The sequence below is a fragment of the Gloeophyllum trabeum genome (assembly GCF_000344685.1).
Source record: "Gloeophyllum trabeum ATCC 11539 unplaced genomic scaffold GLOTRscaffold_00005, whole genome shotgun sequence".
In the NCBI taxonomy this organism is placed as follows: Eukaryota; Fungi; Basidiomycota; class Agaricomycetes; order Gloeophyllales; family Gloeophyllaceae; genus Gloeophyllum; species Gloeophyllum trabeum.
The window spans coordinates 1,974,329-2,000,542 of NW_006920414.1; the positions used below are offsets into that span (position 1 = coordinate 1,974,329).

A 26,214-nucleotide genomic window follows, 5' to 3' on the forward strand; every position below is an offset into this window, starting at 1 on the left:
CGGAAGGGGCGGTGACGAAAGAGAACCCAAATGTGCTGAAGAGAAACCAAGTGCGCCCGAGTCCAGTCCCCGACCCTCCCTGTGCGTTACACAACGTTAACACTGACGGGGTTTCCCTGTGTAGGCGTGTCATCAGTGTCGGCGACGGAAACTGGTGAGCTGCGTGCCTCGGATGCGCGTTTTGGCTGATTGACCGATGCCCGATCCTAGAAATGGTGGGTGGTGATTATAGACGCTGCTGCCCGAAAGCCCGAGGTTAAACCTTTTGCTGACCGGCGCGCCTTGCTTTCGGTTCTGTGGGTGGTTGGGGATGTAGTGATGCGAAGAGGCCGGCGTGTTCGACGTGTGTGAGATCGCATGCGCATGCAGTGAGCCATGCACCGGCGGGGGTGGAGGTCCCAGCGGTACCCGAGTGCTCCTACGACGAGAGTGAGTGTTAGTACTGTCTATATTGGTTATGTGGGTGCTGACGGCGACGTTGATATCGGGATGTATGGTGGCTTTGATAGTACCTGAGGCATCGAGTTCATCGTCGGATGGCCCGAAGAGTCGATATGAGAGGCTGGAAAATAGAATCAGTGGGTGATGTGTTACTAATAGCTGATCCGTGGTTAAAGGTCGTATGCCATTACAGATGAACTGGAAGCCCTGCTTCGCCAGAAGGACCAGGCAGAAGCCCTCGGTAACGGCGGCCCACCTCCTGCATCGTTCTTCCCCGCCCCAGGTCCAGGCCACCACTACCGCCAGTCTACCTCAAGCTCCGAGGCGTCTGACTGGGTCGGCCCCCGCCAGCCTATGCCAGGCCCAAGCATGGGGTTCGCTGACTACAGCTTCGCCGCCCAAGCATACCCCACTCCTGATGCAGTGGGGTACCAGACACATATACCGTCCCCCTTCGAAGCGCGGATCGACTCGGTGTCGCCGACGGGATTCGGGGCGTCGTCGACGAACAGCCCGGCTACTGGAAGTGGTAGTGATGGCCTTGTATGGTCCTCATGGTCGCCGAAGCTTCCAAAGCCAGAACTAGTACGACATCTGTAGGGAGCATGTGGTTTCCTTGCGCCAAAATGGGGGCTAACTTCGTGCTTAGGGTCGATGCATTCTTTTCTTTCCATCCGAACGCAAGTCGGCTGTTCCACGCGCCTACGTTCATGTCCGCGCTTTCATTGCCGCCTGGCCATGCCAAGTTTCCGAATCCTGCTATTCTACATGCTATCTGTGCACTCGCTAGTCTGTACACGGCAGCAGTAACTTCACCTCCTCGATTGAATCCAGAAGAGCCACCAGGTACGCCGTGATGCTATGCTGATGCAACTTCTTTTCAGAGAAGATTTGAATGTCTGCGTTGTAGATGAACTATTCCGACGGCGGCATAAACCGAAACAAGGTCGTGTAGATACGTTCGCTGATACGCAGGCAGATTTTGCAAGAGATTCCTGTGACGAGCAGTGGAGCATGGGCGAAAATCTCTTTGAGGTGCTGCAAGGTACTGGCGTTTTCTATGCTAATACTTTATTCATCTGACACCACACGTGAGCCCGAGTTATTCTGACATACTTCTACTTGGCTCATGCTCGGTAATTATTGTCTCGTACATCTTTCTCATGTAGTTCACTGACGCACCCCACAGATGGAGTGAAGTGAACATCAACCCGCTTTCTATCTTGGAGCCACAGCTCACTATAATATGCGTTTCCTCCGTAGGTATACCTAGCCGCCTCAACCATAATGCGAATATCAGTGGCATGCGGACTCAATTGTTGCGCGCCATTCCACACGATCGCTAACTCTACAAGACCACTGTCCTTGTTGCCCCGCGCAGAAACCACAGTTGAGGATGAAACACGTCGGAATACGTTCTGGTTGGCGTACTGCGCCGAGCGGCTGCACGGGTGCGGGAACGGATGGGCTTTGTGTCTCGACGATATGGACGTGACGCAGCTACTTCCCGTTCGCGGCGACCAATTCATCCAGGGTGTAAGTTGATTACATGCTGGGATATCCGTGCATTCTCACATAGCTCCCCAAATGAATCGATAGTCGCTCGTCGCCACTCAGCATCGACAATGGGCGCACAGCAAAGACTTGTTCCACAACCATCCAGATGACCACACGGACTCGTTTACACTCTACGTTAAAGCTGTCATGTTACTCTCCAGAGTGAAGAACTTCAACTTACGGTTCCGGACGCGGCAGTTCTCCGGGGACCCAGCCACCATGCCTACAAAGCCGTCAGATCCAAGGCACCCCGACGACCCGCGCACGACAGCCGCGTTCATGGAAATCGACGATTTCATCTCCTCCTTCAGGGCGTCATTCCCCCGACATTTAAATAATCCCATCGACGGGGACGGCACCGTCGACTGGCATTTATATACAGCGTGCTTGGTACCGCACGTGTAAGCTCACTCAATTGCTCTAAGGCAAGGGACCTAGAGCTATTCCTAATGCTGCCACAGGGCCTCCATCCTACTTCACGAGCCGCACGCCGATCTCGAGCATGGGGGTTGCGCGTCCTCATGTCGTATCCTAGAAGCTTCCCGCGCTATCTTAGACTTGGTGTATGCTCTCACCTCTACCAGTTATGATATCTCACTCTTGGATAATTTCTCTACGGTGCGTTGCGATTTCAGTCTCCTACGTCTGTCCGTTGAGTTGCCCTCAGTTTGCTTGGTTCCTGGCTGGCCGCATCCTGGTTCGTTTTCTCGAGGCGGCCCAGCTGGCGAATGGACGAGATCAGATACCTACTTTAGTGAACGAAATCACGTACATCAGGTAGGAGGCGAGATGGACTATGTTTCACGTCTGCTAATGCCCCTAAAGGGTCGCGATCGCGAAAATGGGAGAACGGGTCCCGCTTGCCTGTGAGTTCAGCAATGAATAATGACCTTGTAAATGTCTAAGCAGGATTCATAGATCGCTACGGCAAGATGCTGAACGACTTCCTCGTCCAAAAATGTGGCGAGGCCCATGCGCCACCTGTGTCCGCCTTGGCTCCGCGCTGGCCCATAGCGCCGGTTCCGACTCCTGTCACTTCGTATTATGAAGCAGCTGAGGGCGGTATGCACTTTGATTCAATTGCGTGTGGGAGGATGGGGATGCCGCCTTCGCAGTCATATCCGCATAATCCGTAAGCTCTCATAGGTGATTTTTTTGCCTTACAGATACATCGATATACGTGTAGCGGCGGGGTTCATAGGCTGTCTTTTCTGTAGCGATAGTAGCAGCGGGGCTATACCCGGTGTTTTCTTGTATATGTAGTTTATGACTCCTGTACGAGATTACCACGCATGTGCATGAGGAGCAAAGAACGGGTTGTTTATTAGCCTGAGCACTCTTCACATAGGTATCAAATGATGTACTGGTTGCACGGACCGATCACTTAGATTCATATTCGAACCATGCGCACTCGGGACCGAGTCCTTCCGCCAAAAACATTGTATTGTGGCAATACTGCTGACATTCGGTATGCGAGTCAAGCATGGATCGACTGCCTCCCTTGCAGCGTTCCGCGAGATGCAATCGAGGGGACACGTTGTCCTACCATGTCAAACTGCAGCACGGCTTTGAGAACATGGGCCAGTCATACAAACTCATCCTCCATCAGGCGCTCGTGAGTCTCTTCTTCGGTCTCGCAGATGATAACTCTGGGTTCTAGCTTCCCGTGATCCACGGGGTTCACTCCAGAGTCTGGTCCTGGGTAACCAGTGGGCCCTGACGCGCCATCCGGGGCGGGCTTCACACTCTGCTCGTCCTTGAGCTCCGTGAAGCCTCCAGGAAACTGATACGCCTGGAATCGTTTCCCTTGAATTCCTCCATGGCCCCCTCGTCCTCCTTCGCCTCCAGGACCTCCTTTGCCTTGTGCTCCGAACTGCACTCCGTCATTGTTCAACAAAGCCACAGACACTGTAAAACAATGGCCGGTGGTGTTACTCTGTAGCCAGTCCGGAACCTTGGTCTTTGTCGCAATTATTTGAGAGACGGGGAATGTCGACGGTCGTCCTCCGCTACCACCTGTACCCCCCGTGCCTCCCGTGCCTCCCGCTGTTGCTCGAGCACCGCCAATAACAGAATAGGAATAACCTGTCATTCCAGACCAGGGGTCAAAATTGGTATCAACAACACACTTGTCGCTGGTGCCGTTCACACCATCGGCGCCAGCTTGACCATGAGCACCTTTCTCTCCTGTGCCACCAACCCCACCTCGATATTGGATTTCAAGATGGAGCCTGAGCTGCTCAGGCTCGCCGCTTTTGTAGACACTTTTGTCGGCGATTTGAACGAGCCAATTTCCTGTGACACGTATATCCACGAAACCGCCCATGTACCCGTCATTTCCTGCCATGGCCTGCCCGCCCATATCTGCGTAGCCACCCCATGGATCTCCTGATCGCACATCGAAGAGGACAACGGGAAATGCTTCAGGTGTGCTTGCTGCTGCCGTGGTTGCATATAGCTCAATGTCTTCGCATTGGAGCAGGACCTGTATCGGGACATCACTTTCGCATTTGACGGTGAGAGGACAATTTCGCATGATCAGCTTGCGCGCGAGGACGCGATATTTGACGATTTGCTGCCACTCGTCTCTAATGGCGAACAGTGCAAGCGGGTCATGCTCAGCGCCATCGAGAGTGATTGTGTCAGTCACAATGGGCGGAGCAGAGTTGTCCCTAGGAACTTTGGGGGCGTCCGTCGACTTCGAAGGTCCATTCATGAAAGCAAAGTAAGATTCAATGTCGTGATAAATGGCAATATCCTCAGAAACTCCGGGTATGGGACGTGGATTAGGCAGCTGTGAAAGAACATTGGGACCAATGCCGACTATCAAGAGATCTTCGTCTGATGCCAAGTCTGCAGTTGCATAGGCTTTCTTATACCCCTGGGCCTTGTACAGGTTCACAACCCTTTCGACGGAGTGACCGTACGAGTTCCCTTTCCCAAAGGAAAAGTACACAGCTGGATCCCCTGCACTTCCGACAGACCGAGGAATAGAGTCACCGAGACCTCCATACTTGACCTTCAGTGATGCCTCGCTGCCATGATGGGTTGCGATGACATAGTAGAGCTTGCCATCGAGCTCGGAGATATTGTGAATGTACTCGTAGTTTGCGTCACCAGGATAGAGTAGCGGACGATCGTCATCCTGCAGTCCGACTACCAATGCCAGTGCGCCAGAATTATTCTTGTCGTCCTTATCAGTTGACTGGCATCTGAGTATCCGCCAGTTTCCTCCGGCTGGGCCGTATTCATCGGTGGTGCACCATTCTAACAGCCCTTGAGCATGTATTGAGCAAGCCAGTTCGAAAGCTTTCGCTGTCAACGGTTGATCGGGGACAACCCAATGGCGTAGTGTAGGACATAGGCCGGTGCCACGAACGAGCTTGGCCCGTCCAGAGTCAGCAATCCGATAATGGTCGCGATCCCAATGGGATAAGATCACCGGCATATCCTGGGTCTGTCGAAGGAAGTGATCAATCATGTCGGTGAAGTCACGATCTCCTTTGCCGAAGCCATAGTCGGATATGATACCCCATTTCTCCTTAGTCGAACCGATCCAGCCCGCGGCTGCTACAGCCCACATGTTAGGCACGGTCAGAAGTATCCTAGCCTGGACGGACACACCTTGCCCCACATTTGCCATGGCATAATGATCTGCCACTTTGTACTGACTAAGAGATATTGACTTCTTTGAAATGACGTCCGACAGACGGAAGAAGTTGGTGATATTATGACGGATAGCCTGACATCGCTCGAACAAAATTTGCAGCTTGTCCAAAGCTGTCTTAGGGACGTCAAGCGTAATCTTCGCCATGTCCACAGTTGCTTTGAAGCCGTTGTCAGTCTTTCCAAAGTTAGACAGGGCTCCACCAGTAAATGAGGCATAAGGGGATGTTACTTCGACCCAGCAAAGACCATTATCGAAGCTACCTTCAGGCGGAAGGACAGGCGCGTATGTTGCAGGAGTTGCAGCTTTCATGTCCAGCTCGAGGTTAACCCAGGTGCCGGCTTTAATGCCCGAAGGCAAGCTATGACAATAGATCTCGAGGCAGTAAATGCTGGTGGACGCAGCAGGAATGATGTTATCAGCGACAGTAATTCTCTTGATCTTTTGAAGCACTTCGTCGTCACCAAGGAGGTTTTCCTTGACGGCTTCGATACGGACTGCGTAGCCGCGAGGATCTCCGGAACGCCCTTCCAGAGGGATAATCATGGCGACAGAGCCGTAGTAGTAGTCTTTGCGCTTGGCCTTCTGTTCGTCATCCTCGCGTTTCTTGTCTCGCTTCCGGTTTCGCTCCGCCTGCTTCCGCTTTTGTTTCTCCCGAAGATCACGATTAGCTTGATCCCGCTGTTCTTGCTGAGCAGTTTCCTGCGCGATCTTCTCCTTCAGCTGGCGCACAGCCTCTCGGAAAGCTGTCTCATCGGTTTGTAGGACCACACGAAATGAATGGCCGTATCGACTGGACAGGAGGATCAGCTCCATGTATAAGGCCGATCCGATCACTAGCAGCAGGAGGGCGGCAAAGGGAATGATAATGATTCCCTGCAGAGATACGTCGTCTTTGACGATGTGTGCCAGCTTGGATACGGCTAAAAGAGGTTCAGCCAATGTTTCCTCACTCCCCGAGGACGCTACCTCCTCCAGGTTTCGATTGGCCATCCGATCTGATATGAGAAGCAGCCTATCGACAGAGGTAGACGCGGAGGGTGCCAACAATAACGATGCCTTGAATCGTTCAACTGCATCGAATGAGGACTTTGCGATTGCAGGATCCGATATCGACGAAACGTATGCCTCAAGTTTCGTGGTCGCATGTGCTTGAATGGTACTCCGCCATTTATCAGGGTCTAAGCCATTGGTATGGATGTTATCCTTCAATAACTGTATCGGAACATATTCCGGGATATCGGTCCCTTTGGAAAGCAAGGGTTGGTACTCCTGACCGGATAGCTCGGCTTGAAGCTTCCTGTGCTCCTCGTGGATATCGTGCGCATTTTTGCAAGTCGTGTTAAGCATCTCGTGAAGGGAGTCCGCCAAGGCATTCTCGACTGCGTCCCTACTGAGTTCAGGAAAGCTTTGAAAGACATGTTCGATGTCCATGTTGTATTGACCAGCGCTGTATATGAACTTGAGATATATTACTTTGCCTGCGTAGCACCGATGTGTGAGGGTACTGACCGCGATTGATATTCAGGGCTGAAACTTGAGACAGAGGGTAGATTGACAGACGCTCGTTCGTCAGCTTTTCAGGACAGATTTCCAGGAACACAAAAACGTCCCCGGCATGAATGCGGTATAGTACTTCGTTGGTGCCTTGAACTCTGACACTCAGGCTGTCAGGGCTCAGTCATATTCCGTCGCCATTGTTGCTCGCCGCTTGGTATAGCTGCCAGAGGGCGCGCTCCATGCAGTGCAGAGCGGAGACCTCAAGCTTGATATACGAATTCGACCATGCTGAAGGGTACCTGGAGACCATTGTCAGGAGCTTACACTGTACAGCCACTGAGCCAGGAGAGATTAAGCCGCATATGGTCACGTGACACAGTCGCGCACTTGCAAGCCTTGAAGCCACATTGGCTGAGCGAGACCACAAGGTGTGCAAGGTAACTGCGCTAGCGTCTGATTCGTTTTTTCTACAACAGTTTTGTAAAGGTATGTATACCAATCAGGACCTCAATCGATGCACAAAAGGCCTGCAGACCGTGGTTATTACAACCATTCATTCGTTAAATTCAAACTGAGATCATGAATGAATCCATGTACATCATTTCAATGCTCGCTGTTACCAGTCTGAGCCGGATTAGCACTTGGTACTCGCATAGACCTGAGTGGAGAAGCACTGCCAACCCATCGACGTTAGCAGGGGGTAGCGACGACCAGCGGGTACATACGTTGTAGTTGTCGGCATTCTCAGCAGCCTCGTCGGGACTCGATTCGCCAAGGCTCTGGTCATAGTCGCACCCGTAGCCCACTACCACAGTGAATCAGCAGGGAGAAAGAAGCAGGCGAGAAGCGACGCACCGTCCTCCGTGCCGGAAGTAGCATGCGTAAGCTCATGCAGGACCGTCCCGCCGCGGATGTTGCGCGACGCGACGGACGTGCCCGAGCACAGCTGCTCCGTCTCCACCTCGTCGTAGAAGATGTCGCAGAAGTAGATGTCCGTCGTGGACGTGAGCGTGTATGCGATCACGCCGTCGTCGCACGCGTTCGCGACGTCCGCGCAGTTCAGCGTGCGCCCGGAGTCGTCCTCGTTCGCCACGTTCTATCGGGTATAAGCGGGACGGCTTGCGGTGGGGAAGTGGGTACTTACGTCAAGGACGCCGATGACGGTGGAGGTGGGGGTCGTGCCAAAGTACGAGGTGTAAAGGTCGTCTCTGCCGTTGCTCGAGACATAATCCGAGGCTATCGACGCGAGCTCCTGGCCCTCCTGGTAGCTGCAGCGCTATGCTCAGCCCACCGTAGGGTCAAGAAAAGGAGTCCGAAGCCTACCTGGACGAGATGTAGCTCGCCTGGCTGGTATCGTCGCAGCTGACGGTCGCGCGCTTGCGCGGGAGTTCACGCCGCTTGACGTCACCGTTCACCTTCACGGCGAAGGCTTCGCTGCCGATCTGGGCCTTCGCGCGGTCGACGGGCTCGGAGTCGTTCGACCAGATCTGGAAGGTCGTGACGGGCTCGATGGAGTACGAGCCCGTGCCCAGGGACTCCAAGTCGTAGAGGGCGGAGACTGTTGTACGTGAGCGGGTGGAAAGGGGAGCATGAGTTGGGTGAGACTTACTGTCGTGCTCGACCGTGTAGGTCTGGCCGGCGGGGATGGTGATGAAGGCACCATCGCTGACCTTGTTCAGGTCCACGGAGATCTGAGCAAGTGACATCAGTACGTATATCGCACTGCCAGCGATATTTGCCCACCTTTGCCCCGGTGAACTTCGCCTTCTGTCCGTCCTTGGAGATACGGAACGAGCGCGTGGGCAAGTTCCCATCCAAAACCGTACCATACTTCAGGATCTTCACGTCCTCCGCGCCCGCGTTCTTCACGGCAGCAGTGAGCTTCAGTTCGCCGACAGAGTTAACCGACGAGGGCCCCGTGAGCGAGACGGAGAGTGCCTGGGCGCGTTTTGCTGGGCTAGCATAGGCGAGCGCGCCGAGGCCGAGGGTGATCAATGACAGGCAGAGCATGGTGTTCGGAAGGCGGGAGGCGGCTCGGGAACAAAGCTGGGGAGGTCAATGAGTCCTCTGGGGTGTAAGCCTCCTGGGGAGGCCCTTTTATACGTGCTTTGGTCGGATAGTCCCCCAGCATCGTCTGACTCGGTGTTTTGGGGTTCACTGGACTATGCGTGCGAGTTGGAGATAGGAGCTCTTGCATGTGTTATGACGGACACTTATCCCACCAATCATTGGTTCGTTTGACACTTCTTCATGAGCGGTAAACAGGCGACTGTTATCATCACAGCAGTAGAGATAACTTGCCTGATCCGAGGAGGGTTTGTCGTCACCCAAGAACATTTTAGGCTCTGAAGAAGTCCTTCCCTAGGCTTCCAGCATCTGACCCAGAACAAGTGAGAGGTTCGAATGAAACAAGTCCGAGGACCCTCTTTTCGTATCATGTCGTGGTCACCCAGAACAAGTGAGAGGTTCGAATGAAACAAGTCCGAGGACCCTCTTTTCGTATCATGTCGTGGTCCTCGTGCTGAAACCGCGTAGAGGGCCCGTATACCGCCCGCAACAATGCCAAGAGGGCCCGTATATCCGTACTTCGAGCTGCTCAGCCGCGATTTGCTCAGCGCGACGTCCGAAATTTACGATCTTGCATCTCTTCGTTCGTTACGTCGGCGGAAAAAGCTAATTCAGCCTCAACCTCCGCTGTGTCTTGATATCGAGTCCTTATAATGCCAGAAACATGGAACAGGCCTAGGAGAGATCCGATTGCTGTGAAAGCCGGAGCTCATGCTAGCTCATGCCAATGGATGTCACGGTTGCATGAGGACCCCTGAAAATACCGATAGATGCCGGTGCCAGTCCGGACAAAAAAGGCACCTCGGGTGAGGAACGCCGGTCCCAGTCCGGACGTAAATGGGGGGCTCAGCCGGCCAGCCCGGTTTTTTAGTCCGGACACCAACGGCACTGGATGACTTCCCGTAAGCATTTAGAACGCGTTTTGAGCAGTTCTAAATCTCTAAACGCATCAAGCCGAGATGCCGTCTTGTCACGCTCTCGCTTAGACCAAGTTTTGATGAGGCTCGTCGAGCAAAAACCGTCTCTAAACTTTAAATCTAGCAGGGGGGGTCGACCCCCCTTTCCAAATCTCCAGACGACTCTAAACGCTCGCTTAGCCTCGGTTGAGGTCCGCGTATCAAACCTGCCATCAGCACCTGCTAACTTGAGCGATCCGCTCGCCGTAAATGGAAAGCGACCTCATGGTCGTGACTTGCAGTCGTCGAGCGTTGGTCTGGCATTACGGATGGGAGGAACGGTTCTATTTTTCCATTGCACCGTGGCAGCGAGTGTGACCAGGTACGCTGATGGCGTTTAGAACTGCGAAATCTAGGATTTTGGCTTACGGGAAGTCATCCACTCCTTCAGTGAGGGCGGTTGTAGTCCGGACATGGTCAGCAGCCCGTCACTTCGTCCCGACTGGTACATTATCATTACCCCGTATGGTGTTTTGTACCAAATAAGGATAGACATGCATGGAATTATACAGTTTTTAGTATCACGACGGCTTCCGGCGTCCAGTGGCTGGCTGTAAGACGAAAGCCACCATGCTACAGGCCATTGAGTCTGATGGGGAATGTGACGAATTTTAGGGAGGGACATGATCATCTATCTCGAGAACTAACTTTCATAGATGGTTCAGGATGGTGGGCTAGCATACATACACCCTAGTATCTCGTGTCTAGAATGAATTGTGGACTACAATGGGTGATTTTCGCTGTTTCCTAGAGGCCGGGGCCATAGTCCGGACATGAATCCGACCTTGGCCGAGGCCGGTATTTTATCCGGACATAAAGGCGGAGGGCAGCCAAAAAAAGTCCGGACATGACAAAATCGAGTCCCGCACCGGCATCTATCGGTATTTTCAGGGGTCCTAGGAGTCCTCGTCCGCAACACCAAGTCCGTCGCTGTCCGTCATTCCATCTCCAGCCGCGAGCTGCGTCTTCAGCTGTCCCCGTCGTCTCGCACGTTGACCAGCTATGGCGAGCTCATCAAATTCTTCCTCAATGTCTGCCGCTCCTCAGAAGCCCAGGGGTTCCTACGGGTCGAACGTTCTATGGGCTCATCTGCTACGCAAAGACACGTCCTTGATGCCGCAGCCCTCCCTGAGCAGTAATTCTATAGGTCCTATAACACCGACCGACAAGACCGGCACATCTATGCGTATACTCTTACATGATACACAAGCTACCCTGGAGAAATTCTCGGCGCGGGTCGATAAACTGACGTCGGGCGTAGAGGAGACGAAGAGGGAGATGGTGACTATGAAGACGCTGTTCGGCGAGGAGCACGATAAGGTTGTCGAGCACACGGTGTCACTTGGTGAGAGGTGGAGGCCATCAGCGGCTAGTGTACCGCGATTATGACGCGCATATACCGACGTCGGGAGCGTATTGACGGCATTCTCTAGTGAACAGGTGCCAGACGACGTTGCAGTCCTCCATCGGAGCGCCTGCCCAGGCAGTCAAGGTCCAGGAAATTTTAGACGATCTATCTTCGAAAGGGGCGAAGCTCGAATCTCTGGATAAAAAACTTGAGCTACTTCAAATGGTACGCTCATATCCGCTGCTTGCTTCCCTCGTCATTGGTGGCCGCATATGACCGTTTCTCTAGATGGTACAGATGCAAACACAGACGTTGCAATCTATCCAAGAACAACAGGTCAACTTACTAACGTCCATAGTCCCCGTACTCCCCCTCCTCCAAGCTATCCCCGTCCAGCTCGAAGCAGCCAAAGTCGACATCAAGGACGCTATATGCAATATCCCCATGTCTTTGCCTGCTCCCCCTGCAGCTCAACCATTTCGACGTGCAGTGTACCAGTCCTCGAGCCCGTCTCTCGGGTCGCCGTCGCAGACCCAGAGTCAGACGAGGAAACGCACGAGATCCACAATAATCCCAGACGACGGGCAATATAGCAGGTTCTCGTCAAGTCGCGGCACGTCCGGATCTCCTGCTAGGAAGCGGCGGCGTACATCCTCGCCTACCTCACCTGTGCCCCCGAAAAAATCTGGAGGTATCTGCGGACGGTCACTTGATATCGGAGCCCTCTCTCCGCTAACGGATAGAACAAATCGATCCTTTCATAGTCGATCTATTGGGGACCTGGGTGTCGTGCCACGATATCCTACGCCGAAGCAGACGTCCCCTGTGCTAGCAAAGCCCTCTGATTCTGGACTGGAACGCTTTGCAGCTAGCTCAGAAGTGGTCCCTGAATCTCCTAATGCTAGTCAGTCTAGTCATGTCTTTCCGGTCGATAATCTGTGTCTGGCTAGTCATGGACACGCGTCTTCCCCGAAAGCAAGTCCGGGCGTTGCTGCTAAGTCCTCCGCTGTCTATCGCCTGGGTGCTCCCCTCCTAGGACATGGCCAACCCGGCGCTTCTGTGACTCCTTTGTCTAGACGTGTATCTGCCGTTGCATCGTCTTCTATGCTCACCGGCGGGTCCAGATTAATACAGAAGATCCCGCCTCCTCACTTGCCCGCTACTCCCAGTGTCAACAGACGGCCCACGGTGTCACGTTTGGTCCCTCCGACTCCCCTCGGAAGCTCTGGTAGTCGATTGCCTCTTGGATGTTTTGGTCGCTTTGCTCCTCCTGGACTGGCGGAGGGGTCTCCTGCACTGTCTGCTCAGGGTACAAGTACCGAAGCTGGTCGTCCTGCACGGCCGGATGTCAGGAGGTCTCCAGACGTAATCGATTTTGTTACCCCTCAGTTGTCCGGAAGTCCGCCTGGTATCCCTCTGGGAGGCGTCTCTAGTCCTGGTGGGAAATCTCCTCCGTCTTTGTCGTCACTCTCTCCTCTTCCTGGCATTAAGGGCAAAGTTGGCTCTGAAAGTCAGTTCTCTCCTGAGATGCCTCTGTCGCAGGTCGTCAGAGGTCGCCTCTCCTCTGTTCTGGCGACTAGCTCAGTGAAGACAACGATTACGCTCCAGGCCGAGAAGGAAGCGCGGGTGTCTTCGTCTCCTCCGATTTCTGCGCGCCCGCGTACGATCGGGGCGCCCACGGCTGCTGCGCTGTTCGATACTGATCAGGACGTCACTGTCATCTCGCGCGCGCAGGCTGTGGGACAGCCAGTGAATATCTTGGGGACCACTGTGGCGTATGATTCAGGGTCGGTGGGCGGCAAGCCTATGAGCTTGAAGGATAGGATGGCAGCTCCGGTACTCGAGTCTTTCTCTCTTCTTCCCTCTCGTACTGACCATTTAGCAGAAGCTCGAAGGGAAGAGGTTTATACCTGTGGATGACTTAGACGACGATGACGAGAGTTCGTTTGGGTGATGGTGTTGTTCTTCTTGCTCCATGTACGCGGTGTTATCTGTGAACTGTTCCGACTGCGATCTCGTGATGTACGTATACCGTTAGTTAACCACATGATATGCTTCAACGAATGTATACGCCACTGGGATGGCATGCTGCGCACGATTAACTGCCTGTGGCAATCCAGCGTGGCTGTACATCCCTTACGATACCGGCTCTGGGCTGCAGTGTAATGGAGTGCATACCCACGTCGGAGGCGTGCCCCGCCTCGTCCAAAGGTGCCTTATACCTGCGCGAACACCCTACACCGTTCACTGTCGTCTCTTGAGGTCAAACTGAGACTTTCTTGATTATTCATGAGTCTCGATCAGAACCTGTTCACGCTCAACTTGGTACAGCGTCCGGACAATCCTGCTGTGATCGACCTCGTGGATACGAATGGGACGGCGCATTATAGGAAGCAGAGGATCCCGGGGAGCGTGTATAAGATAGAGTTGGTCGGTGAGTCGCCTCACGTTCGATGGGGGCAAGCGGATGGCTGATTCTGCCTGCCTTGCGTCTTCCTGCATCAGATCCCCTGTCCGAATCTGTACTTGCTACGGCGACGGCGCCGAGCGCGACGAATAAACATAAGACTATCGAACTGTACAATCCGAACCTTGCGATAGACTTGAGGTACACCGGAACTTTGTCGACGAGGTGGAAGTTCAAGTGGGAGGAGTGAGTGCTACAGTGCTGCTGGATGAGTCCTTGAGGAATGGCTCTGAACGTTGCGCTTGATTTCAGCCATGAGTTCGAGTGGAAGAAGGAGGAGTGCTTCATTATACGGAAACCTGACCCTCCCGTGCTCGTCGCGATCACCAAGGAGCCCTCGAGCCGCGTCAGGTCATGGACGGTACAGATATTGGATTACAACATCAACCGGTGCGTTTCACTCTGACTTTGGGTTGATATGGGCGGAAGCTAAAAGGACGCGAAAGCTTTGACATTGAGGACAGGAAGGGGCTCGAGATCGTCATCCTGACGGCCTTGCTTACGTTCGGGGACTCGAGCGACACGTACCATCCTCCCGGGGATGATCCCCCTCCCTACTCCGACCCTATCCCTTCGAGTTCCACTGCCCAGGCTGCACCCGCGAGCCTGGTCGCGAGTAGTGACATCAAAGCATCGCCGGAAGAGCCCCTTGAGTATAAGCCCCCGACACCCCCGCCGAAGCCTACCCCGAAGACGGGTATAGACAGGATCGCCGAGGTGCACGCGATGAGGGAGGAGATAAACGAAGTCACGGTCGACGATGAGGGGCTCTGTATGGATTACGCGCGGTACTGCTACAACCTGCTACAGGTACGGACCCAGTCGTTGCCTTAAAGCTCTCACTGACTTCTGCTCGTAGGACGAAGCGATGCTGTTTATAACCGTCCGCTCTGCGAGCCCGGAGCAGGTGCCGAAGGTACTTCATGTGGTAGAAGAAGCGAAACGGCTTCGCCACCAAGCAGGTACGTACGCTCGTCGTCCCGCAACCTGGGCGTAGGATTGACCACATGCCGTATCTAGGGATAGCTTACGAGGAAGAGCTTCACCAGTACGTCGTGTACGACACCAAGCCGGTGCCTCGGAAGGTACCGCGGGTCATCAACCTGGACGACCCTCCGTCTACGTCGCTGTATACGCCCCGGTCGAGCTTGACTGTGCATCTAAGTAAGATCCCTATGCCGGAACTGCAGCCGAAGCCTCCTGCACAGCCGGAGCCTGCGTTCAATCCTGAAGAATTCGGAACGTGGGCCCATCACTCGGATTCTTATCCTACGCCGAGCCAGTCGCCCAAGGAAGAATCGCACAAAGGGAAGGGCAAGGAGAAAGTTTTGGATCCGAAGGGAAAGGGCAAAGAGAAACAGAGCTCGAAGGACCGGAAGAAGAGAGAAAAGATGGAAAAGGAAGAGAAGGAACGAGAAAAGAAAGAGCAGGAGGACAAGGACAAGAGGGAGAAAGAGGAGAGAGAACGAGAAAGGAAGGAGCGGGAGAGGCGAGAGAAAGAGAGCCCGAAGCAGAAAGCCAAGCGAGAAAAGAAGGAGCGAGAGCAGGAGGTGAAGGACAGGGAGAGAGAGGAAAGGGAACGCCGGGAGAGAGGTAAGTAATTGTATACGCAGTTGCTTTGCAACTTCGCTGAACGCTCTTCTTTTACAGAGCGCAGCAGACTGTCTAAGCGTCGTGCATCTTCCTCCGGAAACCTCCACGTTCCTTCGAACCAAATGCATCCCTCGCAACCTTCGCCATCTCCTGCGCAACTGAACAACCCCGGTATATACATGGCACCGCCACCTCCGCGAAGTCCCAGACCTGCCGCATTGCCTGGACTGCCGCGTTTGCGGATACCCTTACCAGAACCGCAGACCTGTCCAAGACCCCTCACGTCGTACGCTCATGCTAGGTTCTCGTCCTGGACCGGTGGGGATCGACCGGATGGGCGGAGGTTGTCCACTGCGGCCCTGGCGACAGATTTGTACGACTTATTTAACTACAGGAGGACTTAGCGTTATGCCTTGAAGGTATATTGCGCCATTTTCAGCCTGTTCTTTGTATACTCTCTTTTCATCGATCTCTGCCGTGACCTTATTTATAGATGCTCGTCTCCTTTACATGGATATATGGACATACATTTGGGCTTGTACGATGCCACAGGAAAATACTACGCTCTTTGCTATCGCATGCCTGAGCAGCTGTCGATCCGGCCGTTATTCTTCAAAAGAGGTCCTGATCATTTTGTGATAACTGACGACTCTGACCAGAAGGTCTTCTCGTTGGAAGAAGTCCCCTCAGTGTGGTGCGCTAATATTATTATTCACTTGTACGACGAGAGCTCACCCAATGTCATACTAACAGTGGAATATATTCCTCCCATGCTGTGTACGAACCGTGCCATCACCTCTGTCGAATCCATGTCTCCCACCCTCGACGCTCAGAACACCCGTTACTGCTGATCTGGGACCAACGCAACCCTTCCTTTGAGCTTCCCGGCCATCATCTCTTTCAGGACCGTGCCACAGTCAGACAGAGGTCTCGTTTCCACGTGGGGTCGAACGAGCCCCCCCCTAACGGCTTCGAGGACCTCCTTCAACTCCCCCTTACAGCCCCAGAAGGACGATTTGACGGTAACCTCCTTCAGCGCCGAAGGTAAGATGGGCAGCGCCATCGTGCTTGACCCCATGCCTACCACCACAATCGTCCCCCAAAATGCCACTGCAGAAACTGCAGTTTGGAAGCTGGCATCCGTCCCGACTACGTCCACCACTACGTCGATGCTAAGCCTGTGCTCCTGGATCAGGGCTGCAAGTCTGTCCGGTTCGACCGCGTAGTCCGCTCCCACCTCCACGGCGGCTCGCAGACTCGTATCTCGGACGTCTGAGGCAACCACGCATCCCGCCCCGCAGCAGTTCTTTGCTATCTGGACAGCATTGTACCCTAGTCCTCCGCATCCTAGTATGAGGACTGTCTGTCCTGATTGAATGCGAGCGATGGTGCGCATGGCGTGGTATGGGGTGAGGACAGCGTCCGTGCTTACGGCGACCACTTCAGCTGCTATGTCCGAAGGACTCCCTGGTACAGCGACTATGGTCGAGGCCGGTACGACACAGTACTCTGCCCAGGACCCGTCTACTCCCAACCCGACCATATGCAGGGTGTAGCAAAGGTTATCTCGACCCATGGAGCACAGGACGCACGCTTCCTGGAGGCACGGGTTTACCCCAAGAATCGCCACGTACGTCCCGAGGCTGAACTCAGGATACGTCGCTTCCACTGACGACCCAAGTGCGTCGATAATACCTGCTCCTTCATGACCCGCAGTGAAGGTGTCTACGCGCGGCTGCAAGGTGCCCTTGAAGATGCTGACGTCGCTGCCACAGACACCTCCCGCAAGGATCTTGATGCGAACTTCGTTTGCTTCTGGTGCGGGTATAGGCATCGTCTCTCGTACAGGCTCGTGCAGACCCCGGTGATAGCGGTAGGTGACCATCGTCTCAGCGGCGCTAGTAGTGCCCATGATTGCTGTTGACTCTGGGCGTCTTACAAGCCCCCTCATGTTACAGTCCATATTTAAGGTGTCCGGCAATTGTTTAGATGCTCAACAGCAGGTGCCTTAATTCTTGCAAATGAGTAATACATGTAGGATTCTGACATCGAGAATGGGACTATACATATGTCAGATGCTCGGAAGGGAAGCCTTCGTTGAACCTCGTTGGCATTCAATACTCTGTTACACTCCAAATATACAACGCACATCTGCCCAATGCTTCGGGATCAAGTACTTATCTGTTTGACGTGAGAAAGAACATAGCGGTATTCGCTGACCTGATTTTGAAACAAGGTTACCGACGCTGCTCTCGTAAAGCAGTCGCAGCAAATAGCTCCATAGTACTGCCACTAGGAGTCAGGGCTCCGCGAGTTCAGCTTTATCTCCCGGAAGCCTAAACATCGACTTCCTAGGCTGATATGAACTGCCCTGGCCAGGCGCTATACCTGTCTCTTTCTGCGATCATATCACCCCTGAGCGATCACGCTCGCTGGACAGGGCATTTCCGGTAGTCAAGCGGTCTCCAGACGCGAGTACATCTCTTCTGGACTCTCTCGCCCGTAGGAGTTGAGGATCACAGAAAGACTCGGTGTCATCTCGGACGGTCGAAAGAGCCCTGCGAGGCACCCGTCCTCGTCCACCACCTTCGTCCCCACGAGATCGTGTAGCTTGCCCCCTTCGAGGTGCCACGCCATGACCATCAGCCGTCGCCGGGCCAGATCCCGAGAAATGACGAACGGCCGCCAGACCCATGCCTCATCGCTGGTGCGTCGCCATTCGACGTAGCCGCCAGCGAGCTGGATTCGCAGGGTACGAGGGAAGGTCTCTTTGAAGTCGTTTAGGAGCTCTCGCTGCATCTTGAGATCGAGGCTGTAGTTCTGGACGTTGAAACGGGCGAACCTCGATGCAGTCGCTGGGTAGAAGCGGACGTTACGGACGGCGAGTCGCTCTTTCTTGACATCGAGGCGCGTCTAACGTATGTCAGATCAGAACTTATCAACATACGGTGACGAGTCACAGTTGCTCACCTTCTCGATGGCATAGATAGTGAGGGTACGAAGATCTGGAAAATGCTCGTTTATATCCAACTCTTGGTACGCGCGGTCAGTGATACCGAGCTCTTCGACAGCCGCACTGGAGCGTTTTATCGGGGTGACGTTGATGGGCCTACCGTCCAGCTTCTTGAAGGGGTTCAGCTGTATGACAGTCACAGCGCGGACAGGGCGGCCGGGAATCAAGATCGGTAGGAACTCTCCTGGACATTGCACCTCTCGAAGGTGCGGCAGTGCGGACAGGTCCAAGTTGAACGCTGGAGCATCCATGAACTGAGTAGGCGGGATGAAGGTGGAGATTCTGAGGGCTTGAATGGATGGCGTGCGACAGAGGTATTGAGAGAATTGATCGAGGCTCGAGCTGCGAATCATAAGGTCCAAGTCTTCTACGGGGCAGCTGTTCCCAGAGTGCGTGATGAATGAGTGCGTCAAGTCCCAGTCGCATAACTTGAGCACACGGAGGGTAGGGGTCGACATCAGTTTGACTATCACAGCGAAATACGGATCGGCAGTGTGATCCAAAGGCCTCGAGATAGTACCATAGTGCTCATATCGTCGCAGGCGAGCGATGGGGCCTGGCAGGACCACGTCCTTGACGTTTGGATAGAACTTGACGTCTTCGAGCGCAAATGTCTCGAGGTTAGGCAGCTGCTGGATCACCTGCAGCATCCATGCATCGATAGCAACAGCATTCAGGCGCAAACTTTGCAAGTGAGGCAAGGACGCGAGGGTGCGCAGGTGTGTCTCGAAGACCTGACTTAGAGCGATCGGTCCTCTCGATGGCCAGTCGGCGAGTGTGTACGACTTTATATACGACCTGATTGGCGATTCCTCCTTGATCAAGTCCCACCACTCACAATTTGTTTCCCGGTGCCGGGGACACTTTGTAGGATCTCCGCGACCGGAGAACGTGAGGTCGCTGAACAAAATGGGCCGCGCAAGTGCGCAGAAGAATCGGGACACCAGCGTAAGGTTCGCTATGTCCCATTTCAGCTCTTGCAGGCACTGGTCTTCGGAAGGCCGCAGGGTATCGATAATTTCACACCAGATATCGTGTGGTATCCGCGCAATCAAGCCTTCCCCGCTGGGGGAGTGCATAGCTATCCGACTACGGTCAGCTCAGGACGTCGACGACCAGCGGCTGCGTGTACTTACGCGCTTGCAGGGGTCCAATAGTCATAATCGTTCAACAGGTTGATCCAGCGTATATTTATTGCTCAGTAAATTCGTCGAACCATTCGTGAGGAAGAGCAACACGGCACTGCACAGCCGTCATGGCCCAGCGGCCGCGGGTTGTGCAGCACTCTTCATCATCTGCCGCAGCGTCGCCGACTCCAAAGCATAGCCTGGCATCTGCGTATATATAGGAGCGTCAAGATGGGGAGATGGCAACTGTCTCACGCGCAATCCAGTGTCAATGCGGGGATCAAATACATCGAGAGTTAACCAGGACCTATCATAATGTGAAGGTTTGAATTTTCCGAGTCTACAGTATCCCTTTCAGCCACGAGTCTGGCTAGTATATGTACGTCTTCAAGCTGCAAGATTTAACTGCATGATGCTGCCACTACAATTTGGTGCGGAGACTTGCTCGTCTACTAAGTCTTATCTAGGAGGCGCGGTATCAAGTCTACGGATATTATTGTATTTGGAACACAGCCGACCGCTGTCCTCCATCGCCCAGTACCAGTCCGGATTCCGAAAGCAGGTGTACTTTTGATCTTACCCGTGGTCGTGTCCCTCTCCAGTCGAGTGACTCGAGTCGTGGCCTGTCGTGGCCTGTCGTGGCCTGTCGTGGCCTGTCGTGGCCCGTCGTGGCCCGTCGTGGCATAAGCAGGAGAGCGCACGATGGGCGTCTATCTATTACGGGAGCGTCTGTTCTGAACCTCTCTGGGTCAAGTTCGAGTGAGTTTGCATCAGTATCATCAGCTGCTCGCCATGGCAATATAAACCGCGCCATCACTCTGGGGCTCAGAATTCGATTAAGTATGCTTGCCAACCAGTAGAGCGTACTTTATCATCACCCTGTTAGTCCTCCTTCCCCATGTCTACCGACGGTCCTAAGCAGGCGGTGGCGCCAGGTGCGCCTAGCGGAACGACGATACAGATAAGGTGCGTCTTCCCTTCCTCCACGAATGTGAAGTTTAATCAGCGTCTCCTATAGGCTTCCCAGATTTGAAGATGCGATGAATCGCCTCCAGAGACCTGCTTCATATTTTATGTTCTACGTTATCCTATGGGCCCTGTCCATCCCGGTTGTGGTAACAGCATTTGTTGATTCCTGGTGGAGAATACCTGCGGGGTTTTGGCTTCTCCACTTTATGATCGATACGCTCACCGTCGCTGAGATGGGCCTGCGAGCTTCCTCGAAGGGCACGGTGAGGTCGCGTTCATTGGTCACCCTGTGGTTCGCGACTTACGTGTGACCTCAGAAATTCTGGATTTCCTGGTCAAGCGTGCCCGAAGCAGCGTTATGCACATACACTCTCATTTCCTGGTCTTTCGTGATTGTATCGGACAGACGCGTACGAAAAATAGTCGTCTGTATCGGTGCCGTGGTAGTCCTCGTCCGCAGCGTCTTTGAGAGTTTAAGGATAATTCTCGTCGTGCTCAAGTAAGTACATCCTACATCGCTCTTTGGGCCTCGCTGTTTCTGAACCACTTGGGATGGGATGGTCAGTGTGACGATTTTAGGCAAGCGAGTACAGGATGGCAGCATCTCTTCTCAGCCGGATAGGGACGTCGACGACTTCGACATCCGGAACGTCTTCCGACCCGTGCATCATGTGCAGAGTATTGATGATGTGCTGACGACCTCGTTCAGACGCGCAGCGGTGGGAACCCTGCGTATCGCCCAGTTGGTCCTCGCTATCATCGCTGTAATCACGGCCTTTGACGAGGAAGTTGTGGTGATGTACATAACAAATGTGATCGTGGTGCTTGAGATCATAACCTGTTTCACGAGCCATGTGAGCAACAAGTCGAGTATCCTGAGCAGGTTTCTCAAACTGATTGCACCCTTGTAGTTTCGAGGTCCTATCTTCCTGAAGCTCGCCTTAGGCCTTGCAGATCTCGCTATATGCCTACTGGGACCAGCAGTCTTGGGCTTGCGAATCTCGGGGGACTGGCGTACGCGTGCCTGGCGCATCGCCTCTATCCTGGGCATCGTCGACAGCTTCGTCGTTCTTGCTCGTAGCATTGTACAGTTAAGCTATTTTGCCTTCACGATTGTGCAGTAAGTTGCAAGTACCTATGTAAAGGCAGCATGGCTCAACGTCGTGACTACAGGTCTGCTCAGGTCGCGTTCACGGAGGGTGGCGGAGATATCCGTCTTACGGAGGAGCCTGAAGTCAACCTATTGGATGCTGAATTCGGATCGAATGTTGCTGCCTAACATGGTGTATAGATAGCATGCGTAGCATTAGGTGTTGTGACTTGTCGTTCCCGCTAGGCCCAGGTATGGATGTCATTATTAGGAAACAAAGTGTAAATCCGTGGGACTCCCTTTCTGCAGCTGGCACTGCGTCAGTAGGCATTGCCTTCGCTTCGTAAAGACTCTCGTAGCGCATCCAGAATCCTGAAATAGAAGTAGTTCATGACTATTGTAGAATGAGCCCACCAACGCTCGCCTATTCAGAAGCGCTGGCACTCGCATGCCACAATATATACGACCACTATCACGTGACTATTTGGCGGGGAAAGCACGAAATCGGTCTTATAGGTTTGGGCACAGGTAGGAAGTCACAGATGTCTTTTATAGGAATCAGAGGTACAGTACATACATACAAACAGTTCCTATAAAAAACATTCGAGGATTTCGACCCATGGAGCTTATAATAACCTCGACAGTGGTGATTTCTATCGATGCTTAACTGTGGCGACGCTGGTGCTCACCACGGCGCAAGGGGGCACCTAGCCCAGTGCCAAGTGCTTCTGAAGTCCGGGTACGCCCGATTAGATACACATCTAATGCTAGTCCTACAAGTAATACAAGTCATGATTAAACTGATAATAAATCAACGAGATCCGTTCACAAGGTCCTTGAGAAGCGGTCTGCTTCTGAGGAGACCCTCCTCAGCTACGCGCTTGACTTTCTTTGTTGGCCGATCCAATTTATTCTCCTTCAGGGGAGTTACCGCGACACCCGTGACCTCTAGGCTGCGTTTCGTGACGGTTTGCGACGCAGCAAATGTATGAAGGGTGTCTGCTTTAGCGGGGAGAGGCACAATCCAGCCCTGCTTCTGCATCAAGTCGAAAAACTCAGAGAGGAGCGGCGCTGTCTGCAGTGTCTTCCGAGAACCGAAGATAATGAGTTTGGAACGGGCTCTCGTAAAGGACACATTCATGCGCCGCCAGTCTCTGACTAGCTCTCCGATCTGCAAAGGTATCGGTCATTTAAGAACCGTTCAGTGGACAAAATCGAGCGACGTACCTGTCCACTGTCGTTCGATCGTACCATGGAGATAATAATGCATTCTTTGTCTCGTCCCTGACTTCTATCCGCCGTTAGGATCTCAATCCCCTTTCTCGCAAGGAGCAGGTGGGATAACAGCTTGATCTGTTGGCGGTACAGCGATATAATGCCAATTTGCTCTTCGGAGACTCCGGCAACAAGTAGTGCTTCGGCCATCTGCTGCACTAATCTTGCCTCCACTTCATTCTGCACTAGGTCGCCTACACGTGAATCGCAGGCAGGGACGCCGTCGGTGTCGACGAATACCGCTTTACAGCTATATTGAGACACTCATTAGTGGCAGTTCATACTCGCTGGCGGCCGTAGTGATCTCACCTTTCCGCCATTAGCTTATGCAGCCAGCAAGTTTCCACGGGATAACAAATTGGTCGATGTATGGCTTTCACGGCCTTCGGGTTGGGTAAGCACAAACTCCTCTTCGCAACAGTCTCGGAACCGCAACGCAGACGATCTCCATATATAAGCTTGTTGGATAGAATCATGATGTCTTCATTCATGCGGTATTGTAGCGCCAAGTCCACAACAGCGTGAGGATGAGCGTCCGAGAGCCGACGGAAGAGGGATACATCCAGACCGCCCTTCCTGGCTGAGACGCTTCGAACCTTAAGACGACTTAGAAGTACAGAGGAGGAGTATGTGATGCCTGACGTACCAAAGGAGGAAGCTGGAAATGATCACCGACGAGGACGAACTTGTCAGCGAAGCGCAGGGGACCCAGACATGTGGGCAAGGTAATCTGCGATGCCTCATCAACGATGCAGTAGTCGAACTTCCTCCGCAGGAAGAGAGGGCTAGGCTCTATTGTGAGGCAATCTATTCCGGAGGAAGCGGACCTTCAACTCACTTATCGATAGACAGGCAAGTTGTCGCTACGACCGGCGGGGTTATCAGCTGGTGTTCCAATTGCTCAACCGTGCTAGCTCGCTGTCTAGCAGCGGGAGTGAACTCCTGGACATGTGGATGAATCTTCAAATCCAACGCAATACACGTGAGAATGTGAGAAGACACACCAACGAGGAAATGAACATTACCTTGTCTACATTACCCAGCCTCAGTATACCGAAGTCGACATTCCCCTTGAGCTTCAGCAGGATATTATCAACAGCTGAATGTGTATATGAGGTCAAGAGGACCGTCTTTCCCATAGATACCAGAGCCTTTATTATGGTTGCGATGACAGTGGTCTTGCCAGTACCAGGCATGCCAAGTATCAACGCATAATCATGAGCGGTCATGACTTTCTTCATTGCTTCCTTCTGATGCTCATTTAGATGAGTGGCAGCGGAAACCTGCTCGGTAGCGTCATCATCCATGTTATCCTCGAACTCTGGCGGCATTAGGTCAACCACAAGTTGAAGTCTTCGTGTGTCGCCATCGACATAGAACAATTGCGCGAGGTTCTCGCGGATACGCGCCATGCCACTGAAGAGCTCGTCCCTGTCAATCCTGAATACTACCCGATTGTCCTGGCTTGAAGAGGAGGAAAAGGGATCGTGAGAGAGTGTAGCAGGAACATTGCATAGTGACAGGATATTGTTGATGTTGAGCTCGTGGTCGACACCGACTACCACTTCAGTAGGTGTCAGTTCCGTTATAAACCCACGAGTCAAGGCAAGAAGGTCAGGTTCCACTGAGATGGTGACGGCGTCGCCACAGCTCATGTGCCCGTTCAGCAGTGAGGTGCCTTCTTCTGTCACCTTCCGGATGAATTTGTACGTGTGCTGATGTATCTTTCCCTCCTTCTGACTGGCAGCAATGGGCGCTGGTGGACAGTAAGACGTGTCTATGACCATGCACGCGAAACAACGACCCTTCGTCTCGCGCTCCTTGGCAGCCATAGTCCACAGCTCTTTCTTGAACCGCATGAGGTCCTGCTCCTCAAGGGAGATCAGGGCTTCCCACGTCTTGAAGAAGTCCAACTGCGTCGGGGTGAGATGAGCTGTCTTTAGAGCGTAAATGTCTGCTATGGGCGAGGAATGATCTTCGACGCGCTCGACGGCCTGAAAGGTACATTAGTAACGACCGCATAGAACAGGCGGACAAAGAACCTTTCTGTAAAGCATGCAGGTATCCAGGGCATAGCAACGTTTACAAGTTCTCTCATCGTCGATAGTAGGCGGCAAGAAGGATTCAGAATCCAGATCGTCTCCAGCCTGGTGTCCTGTATTTTGTGCTCTTTTCACGCCTACGACTCGATGCCGTCGCACCATATAGCCTGCGATTTCGTTCCTCGCCAGTATCAAGCCCTTCAACTCGAGCCTTGCAGCAGGAACCTTGACGACCTCCTCCGTGTGGGTATAGAACAGCAGCCCAGATGGCACGTCCGCCTTGTACCGCTCGGCCATGAGCAGCGTGTAAAGCATCGTCTGCGCGCGGTGTTCCATCCCGGCAACAACGCGGCCCGTCTTCAACTCCAGAGGCATCGGGTAGCTTCTCGTGATGGGCGTCGCGAAGGGATACTCGCGCTCTTCGATGATCGCTTGTACAGACGCGTCGAGTTTCCCTTTGAGACCCCAGCTGGGAGACCATATGTCTTCCTCCACGTCGTGTAGCTTGGAAATAGCGAGCAAGGACTGCTGCTTCTCCGAGGCCCTGGTGTTTGTCAGAACCGCGTCCGCCTAGACCCGTTGTTAGCTCGAGCAATCATCGGCGCCGTCCCTCCAGGCCTACCTTGGGGACTTGTGCGATGTATCGACTAGCGAACGTCTGCAGCCCTTTCGCGCGGACCTTGACTTCCCGCTTCGCCTCGTCAACGCTCACGCCTATCTTGACGAGCTCTCCGAGGCCGTTCCTCACCACCTCATCGATCCTCTCCTCGATCCACCGCTCTTCCCACCGATTATGGCTTAAGCAAGCTTGCATCACTTCGTGCAGCATGTTACCCCAGACCAAGGCGGGAGTAACGTCCGACGTCGAGCGGACTAAGCTGGATAAAATGGGTTTGCGTCGACATTGGGGTGCGTTGGCTATCGCCGTTGCTGTGAGCAGGATGTCTGGGTGATGGATGAAGTAGTTGGCTTTTGAGGTGATTGATATTGTGGCTTCAGGAGAGGTGGACGAGGATTCTGCAAATGTCTCAAATGAACCCATGACGTTGACAGTATCGCCTACGGAGGGTATCACTATAGTCACCAATCAATATAGATAGGA

General features: G+C 53.5%; 10 protein-coding genes across 10 annotated transcripts; 4 read left to right on the plus strand and 6 right to left on the minus strand.

Annotated features, from left to right (window-relative positions):
* Nucleotides 1–317: 317 nt before the first annotated feature.
* Nucleotides 318–3,134, plus strand: GLOTRDRAFT_40182 (uncharacterized protein; the record flags this gene model as incomplete). The annotated part of the gene is made up of 14 exons (XM_007866632.1): nt 318–429; nt 510–578; nt 635–746; nt 810–1,037; nt 1,091–1,287; nt 1,352–1,486; nt 1,538–1,577; nt 1,631–1,640; nt 1,705–1,977; nt 2,041–2,399; nt 2,460–2,616; nt 2,666–2,775; nt 2,824–2,864; nt 2,917–3,134. Coding segments are annotated over 14 exons (2,061 nt in total), but the record flags the coding sequence as incomplete, so codon positions are not given.
* A 279-nt stretch (nt 3,135–3,413) lies between these two features.
* Nucleotides 3,414–7,099, minus strand: GLOTRDRAFT_60082 (uncharacterized protein; the record flags this gene model as incomplete). Its single annotated transcript, XM_007867177.1, has 2 exons — nt 3,414–5,568; nt 5,623–7,099. The coding sequence occupies 2 exons, from the start codon at nt 7,097–7,099 to the stop codon at nt 3,584–3,586; spliced, it is 3,462 nt and encodes a 1,153-aa protein (XP_007865368.1). The 3' UTR covers nt 3,414–3,583.
* Nucleotides 7,100–7,700: 601 nt separating this feature from the next.
* GLOTRDRAFT_115837 (Metalloprotease) lies at nt 7,701–9,485 on the minus strand. Its single transcript, XM_007867178.1, has 7 exons — nt 8,909–9,485; nt 8,775–8,856; nt 8,489–8,723; nt 8,310–8,433; nt 8,021–8,261; nt 7,891–7,970; nt 7,701–7,838 (listed from the first exon to the last, which is right to left on the minus strand). Exons 1-7 carry the CDS (start codon nt 9,173–9,175, stop codon nt 7,800–7,802), a joined length of 1,068 nt encoding a protein of 355 aa, XP_007865369.1. The 5' UTR covers nt 9,176–9,485; the 3' UTR covers nt 7,701–7,799.
* A 1,732-nt stretch (nt 9,486–11,217) lies between these two features.
* On the plus strand, nt 11,218–11,812 carry GLOTRDRAFT_40518 (uncharacterized protein; the record flags this gene model as incomplete). Its single annotated transcript, XM_007866654.1, has 2 exons — nt 11,218–11,533; nt 11,622–11,812. The coding sequence occupies 2 exons, from the start codon at nt 11,218–11,220 to the stop codon at nt 11,810–11,812; spliced, it is 507 nt and encodes a 168-aa protein (XP_007864845.1).
* Nucleotides 11,813–13,825: 2,013 nt separating this feature from the next.
* GLOTRDRAFT_39583 (uncharacterized protein) lies at nt 13,826–15,604 on the plus strand (the record flags this gene model as incomplete). Its single annotated transcript, XM_007866589.1, has 6 exons — nt 13,826–13,970; nt 14,042–14,189; nt 14,256–14,393; nt 14,450–14,813; nt 14,863–14,965; nt 15,024–15,604. The coding sequence occupies 6 exons, from the start codon at nt 13,826–13,828 to the stop codon at nt 15,602–15,604; spliced, it is 1,479 nt and encodes a 492-aa protein (XP_007864780.1).
* Nucleotides 15,605–16,437: 833 nt separating this feature from the next.
* On the minus strand, nt 16,438–17,481 carry GLOTRDRAFT_39408 (alcohol dehydogenase; the record flags this gene model as incomplete). The annotated part of the gene is made up of 1 exon (XM_007866579.1): nt 16,438–17,481. One exon carries the CDS (start codon nt 17,479–17,481, stop codon nt 16,438–16,440), a length of 1,044 nt encoding a protein of 347 aa, XP_007864770.1.
* A 385-nt stretch (nt 17,482–17,866) lies between these two features.
* On the minus strand, nt 17,867–19,770 carry GLOTRDRAFT_138345 (uncharacterized protein; the record flags this gene model as incomplete). Its single annotated transcript, XM_007867179.1, has 3 exons — nt 17,867–18,509; nt 18,567–19,690; nt 19,746–19,770. The coding sequence occupies 3 exons, from the start codon at nt 19,768–19,770 to the stop codon at nt 18,051–18,053; spliced, it is 1,608 nt and encodes a 535-aa protein (XP_007865370.1). The 3' UTR covers nt 17,867–18,050.
* Nucleotides 19,771–20,564: 794 nt separating this feature from the next.
* GLOTRDRAFT_110887 (uncharacterized protein) lies at nt 20,565–22,090 on the plus strand. The gene is made up of 7 exons (XM_007867180.1): nt 20,565–20,617; nt 20,672–20,702; nt 20,755–20,968; nt 21,023–21,204; nt 21,271–21,559; nt 21,617–21,825; nt 21,879–22,090. The coding sequence occupies exons 3-7, from the start codon at nt 20,777–20,779 to the stop codon at nt 21,982–21,984; spliced, it is 978 nt and encodes a 325-aa protein (XP_007865371.1). The 5' UTR covers nt 20,565–20,617; nt 20,672–20,702; nt 20,755–20,776; the 3' UTR covers nt 21,985–22,090.
* Nucleotides 22,091–22,532: 442 nt separating this feature from the next.
* On the minus strand, nt 22,533–23,935 carry GLOTRDRAFT_75510 (uncharacterized protein). Its single transcript, XM_007867181.1, has 5 exons — nt 23,909–23,935; nt 23,717–23,855; nt 23,380–23,666; nt 23,023–23,320; nt 22,533–22,966 (listed from the first exon to the last, which is right to left on the minus strand). The coding sequence occupies exons 3-5, from the start codon at nt 23,559–23,561 to the stop codon at nt 22,607–22,609; spliced, it is 840 nt and encodes a 279-aa protein (XP_007865372.1). The 5' UTR covers nt 23,562–23,666; nt 23,717–23,855; nt 23,909–23,935; the 3' UTR covers nt 22,533–22,606.
* Nucleotides 23,905–25,499, minus strand: GLOTRDRAFT_75513 (uncharacterized protein; the record flags this gene model as incomplete). The annotated part of the gene is made up of 3 exons (XM_007867182.1): nt 25,113–25,499; nt 24,096–25,064; nt 23,905–24,030 (listed from the first exon to the last, which is right to left on the minus strand). Exons 1-3 carry the CDS (start codon nt 25,485–25,487, stop codon nt 23,905–23,907), a joined length of 1,470 nt encoding a protein of 489 aa, XP_007865373.1. The 5' UTR covers nt 25,488–25,499.
* Nucleotides 25,500–26,214: the final 715 nt, after the last annotated feature.

Bases quoted from the DNA above. Each gene is read 5' to 3' on its own strand.
- GLOTRDRAFT_115837 (XM_007867178.1), bottom strand. From the start codon at position 9,175: ATGCTCTGCCTGTCATTGATCACCCTCGGCCTCGGCGCGCTCGCCTAT. The intron at 8,857-8,908 runs GTGGGCAAATAT...TCACTTGCTCAG, and splicing joins CGAAGTTCACCGGGGCAAAG to ATCTCCGTGGACCTGAACAA. The intron at 7,971-8,020 runs GTGCGTCGCTTC...TCACTGTGGTAG, and splicing joins TACTTCCGGCACGGAGGACG to TGGGCTACGGGTGCGACTAT.
- GLOTRDRAFT_110887 (XM_007867180.1), top strand. From the start codon at position 20,777: ATGAATCGCCTCCAGAGACCTGCTTCATATTTTATGTTCTACGTTATC. The intron at 21,560-21,616 runs GTGAGCAACAAG...GCACCCTTGTAG, and splicing joins TAACCTGTTTCACGAGCCAT to TTTCGAGGTCCTATCTTCCT. The intron at 21,826-21,878 runs GTAAGTTGCAAG...TCGTGACTACAG, and splicing joins TTTGCCTTCACGATTGTGCA to GTCTGCTCAGGTCGCGTTCA.
- GLOTRDRAFT_75510 (XM_007867181.1), bottom strand. From the start codon at position 23,561: ATGAATGAAGACATCATGATTCTATCCAACAAGCTTATATATGGAGAT. The intron at 23,321-23,379 runs GTGAGATCACTA...GTCTCAATATAG, and splicing joins CATAAGCTAATGGCGGAAAG to CTGTAAAGCGGTATTCGTCG. The intron at 22,967-23,022 runs GTACGTCGCTCG...ATACCTTTGCAG, and splicing joins GATCGAACGACAGTGGACAG to ATCGGAGAGCTAGTCAGAGA.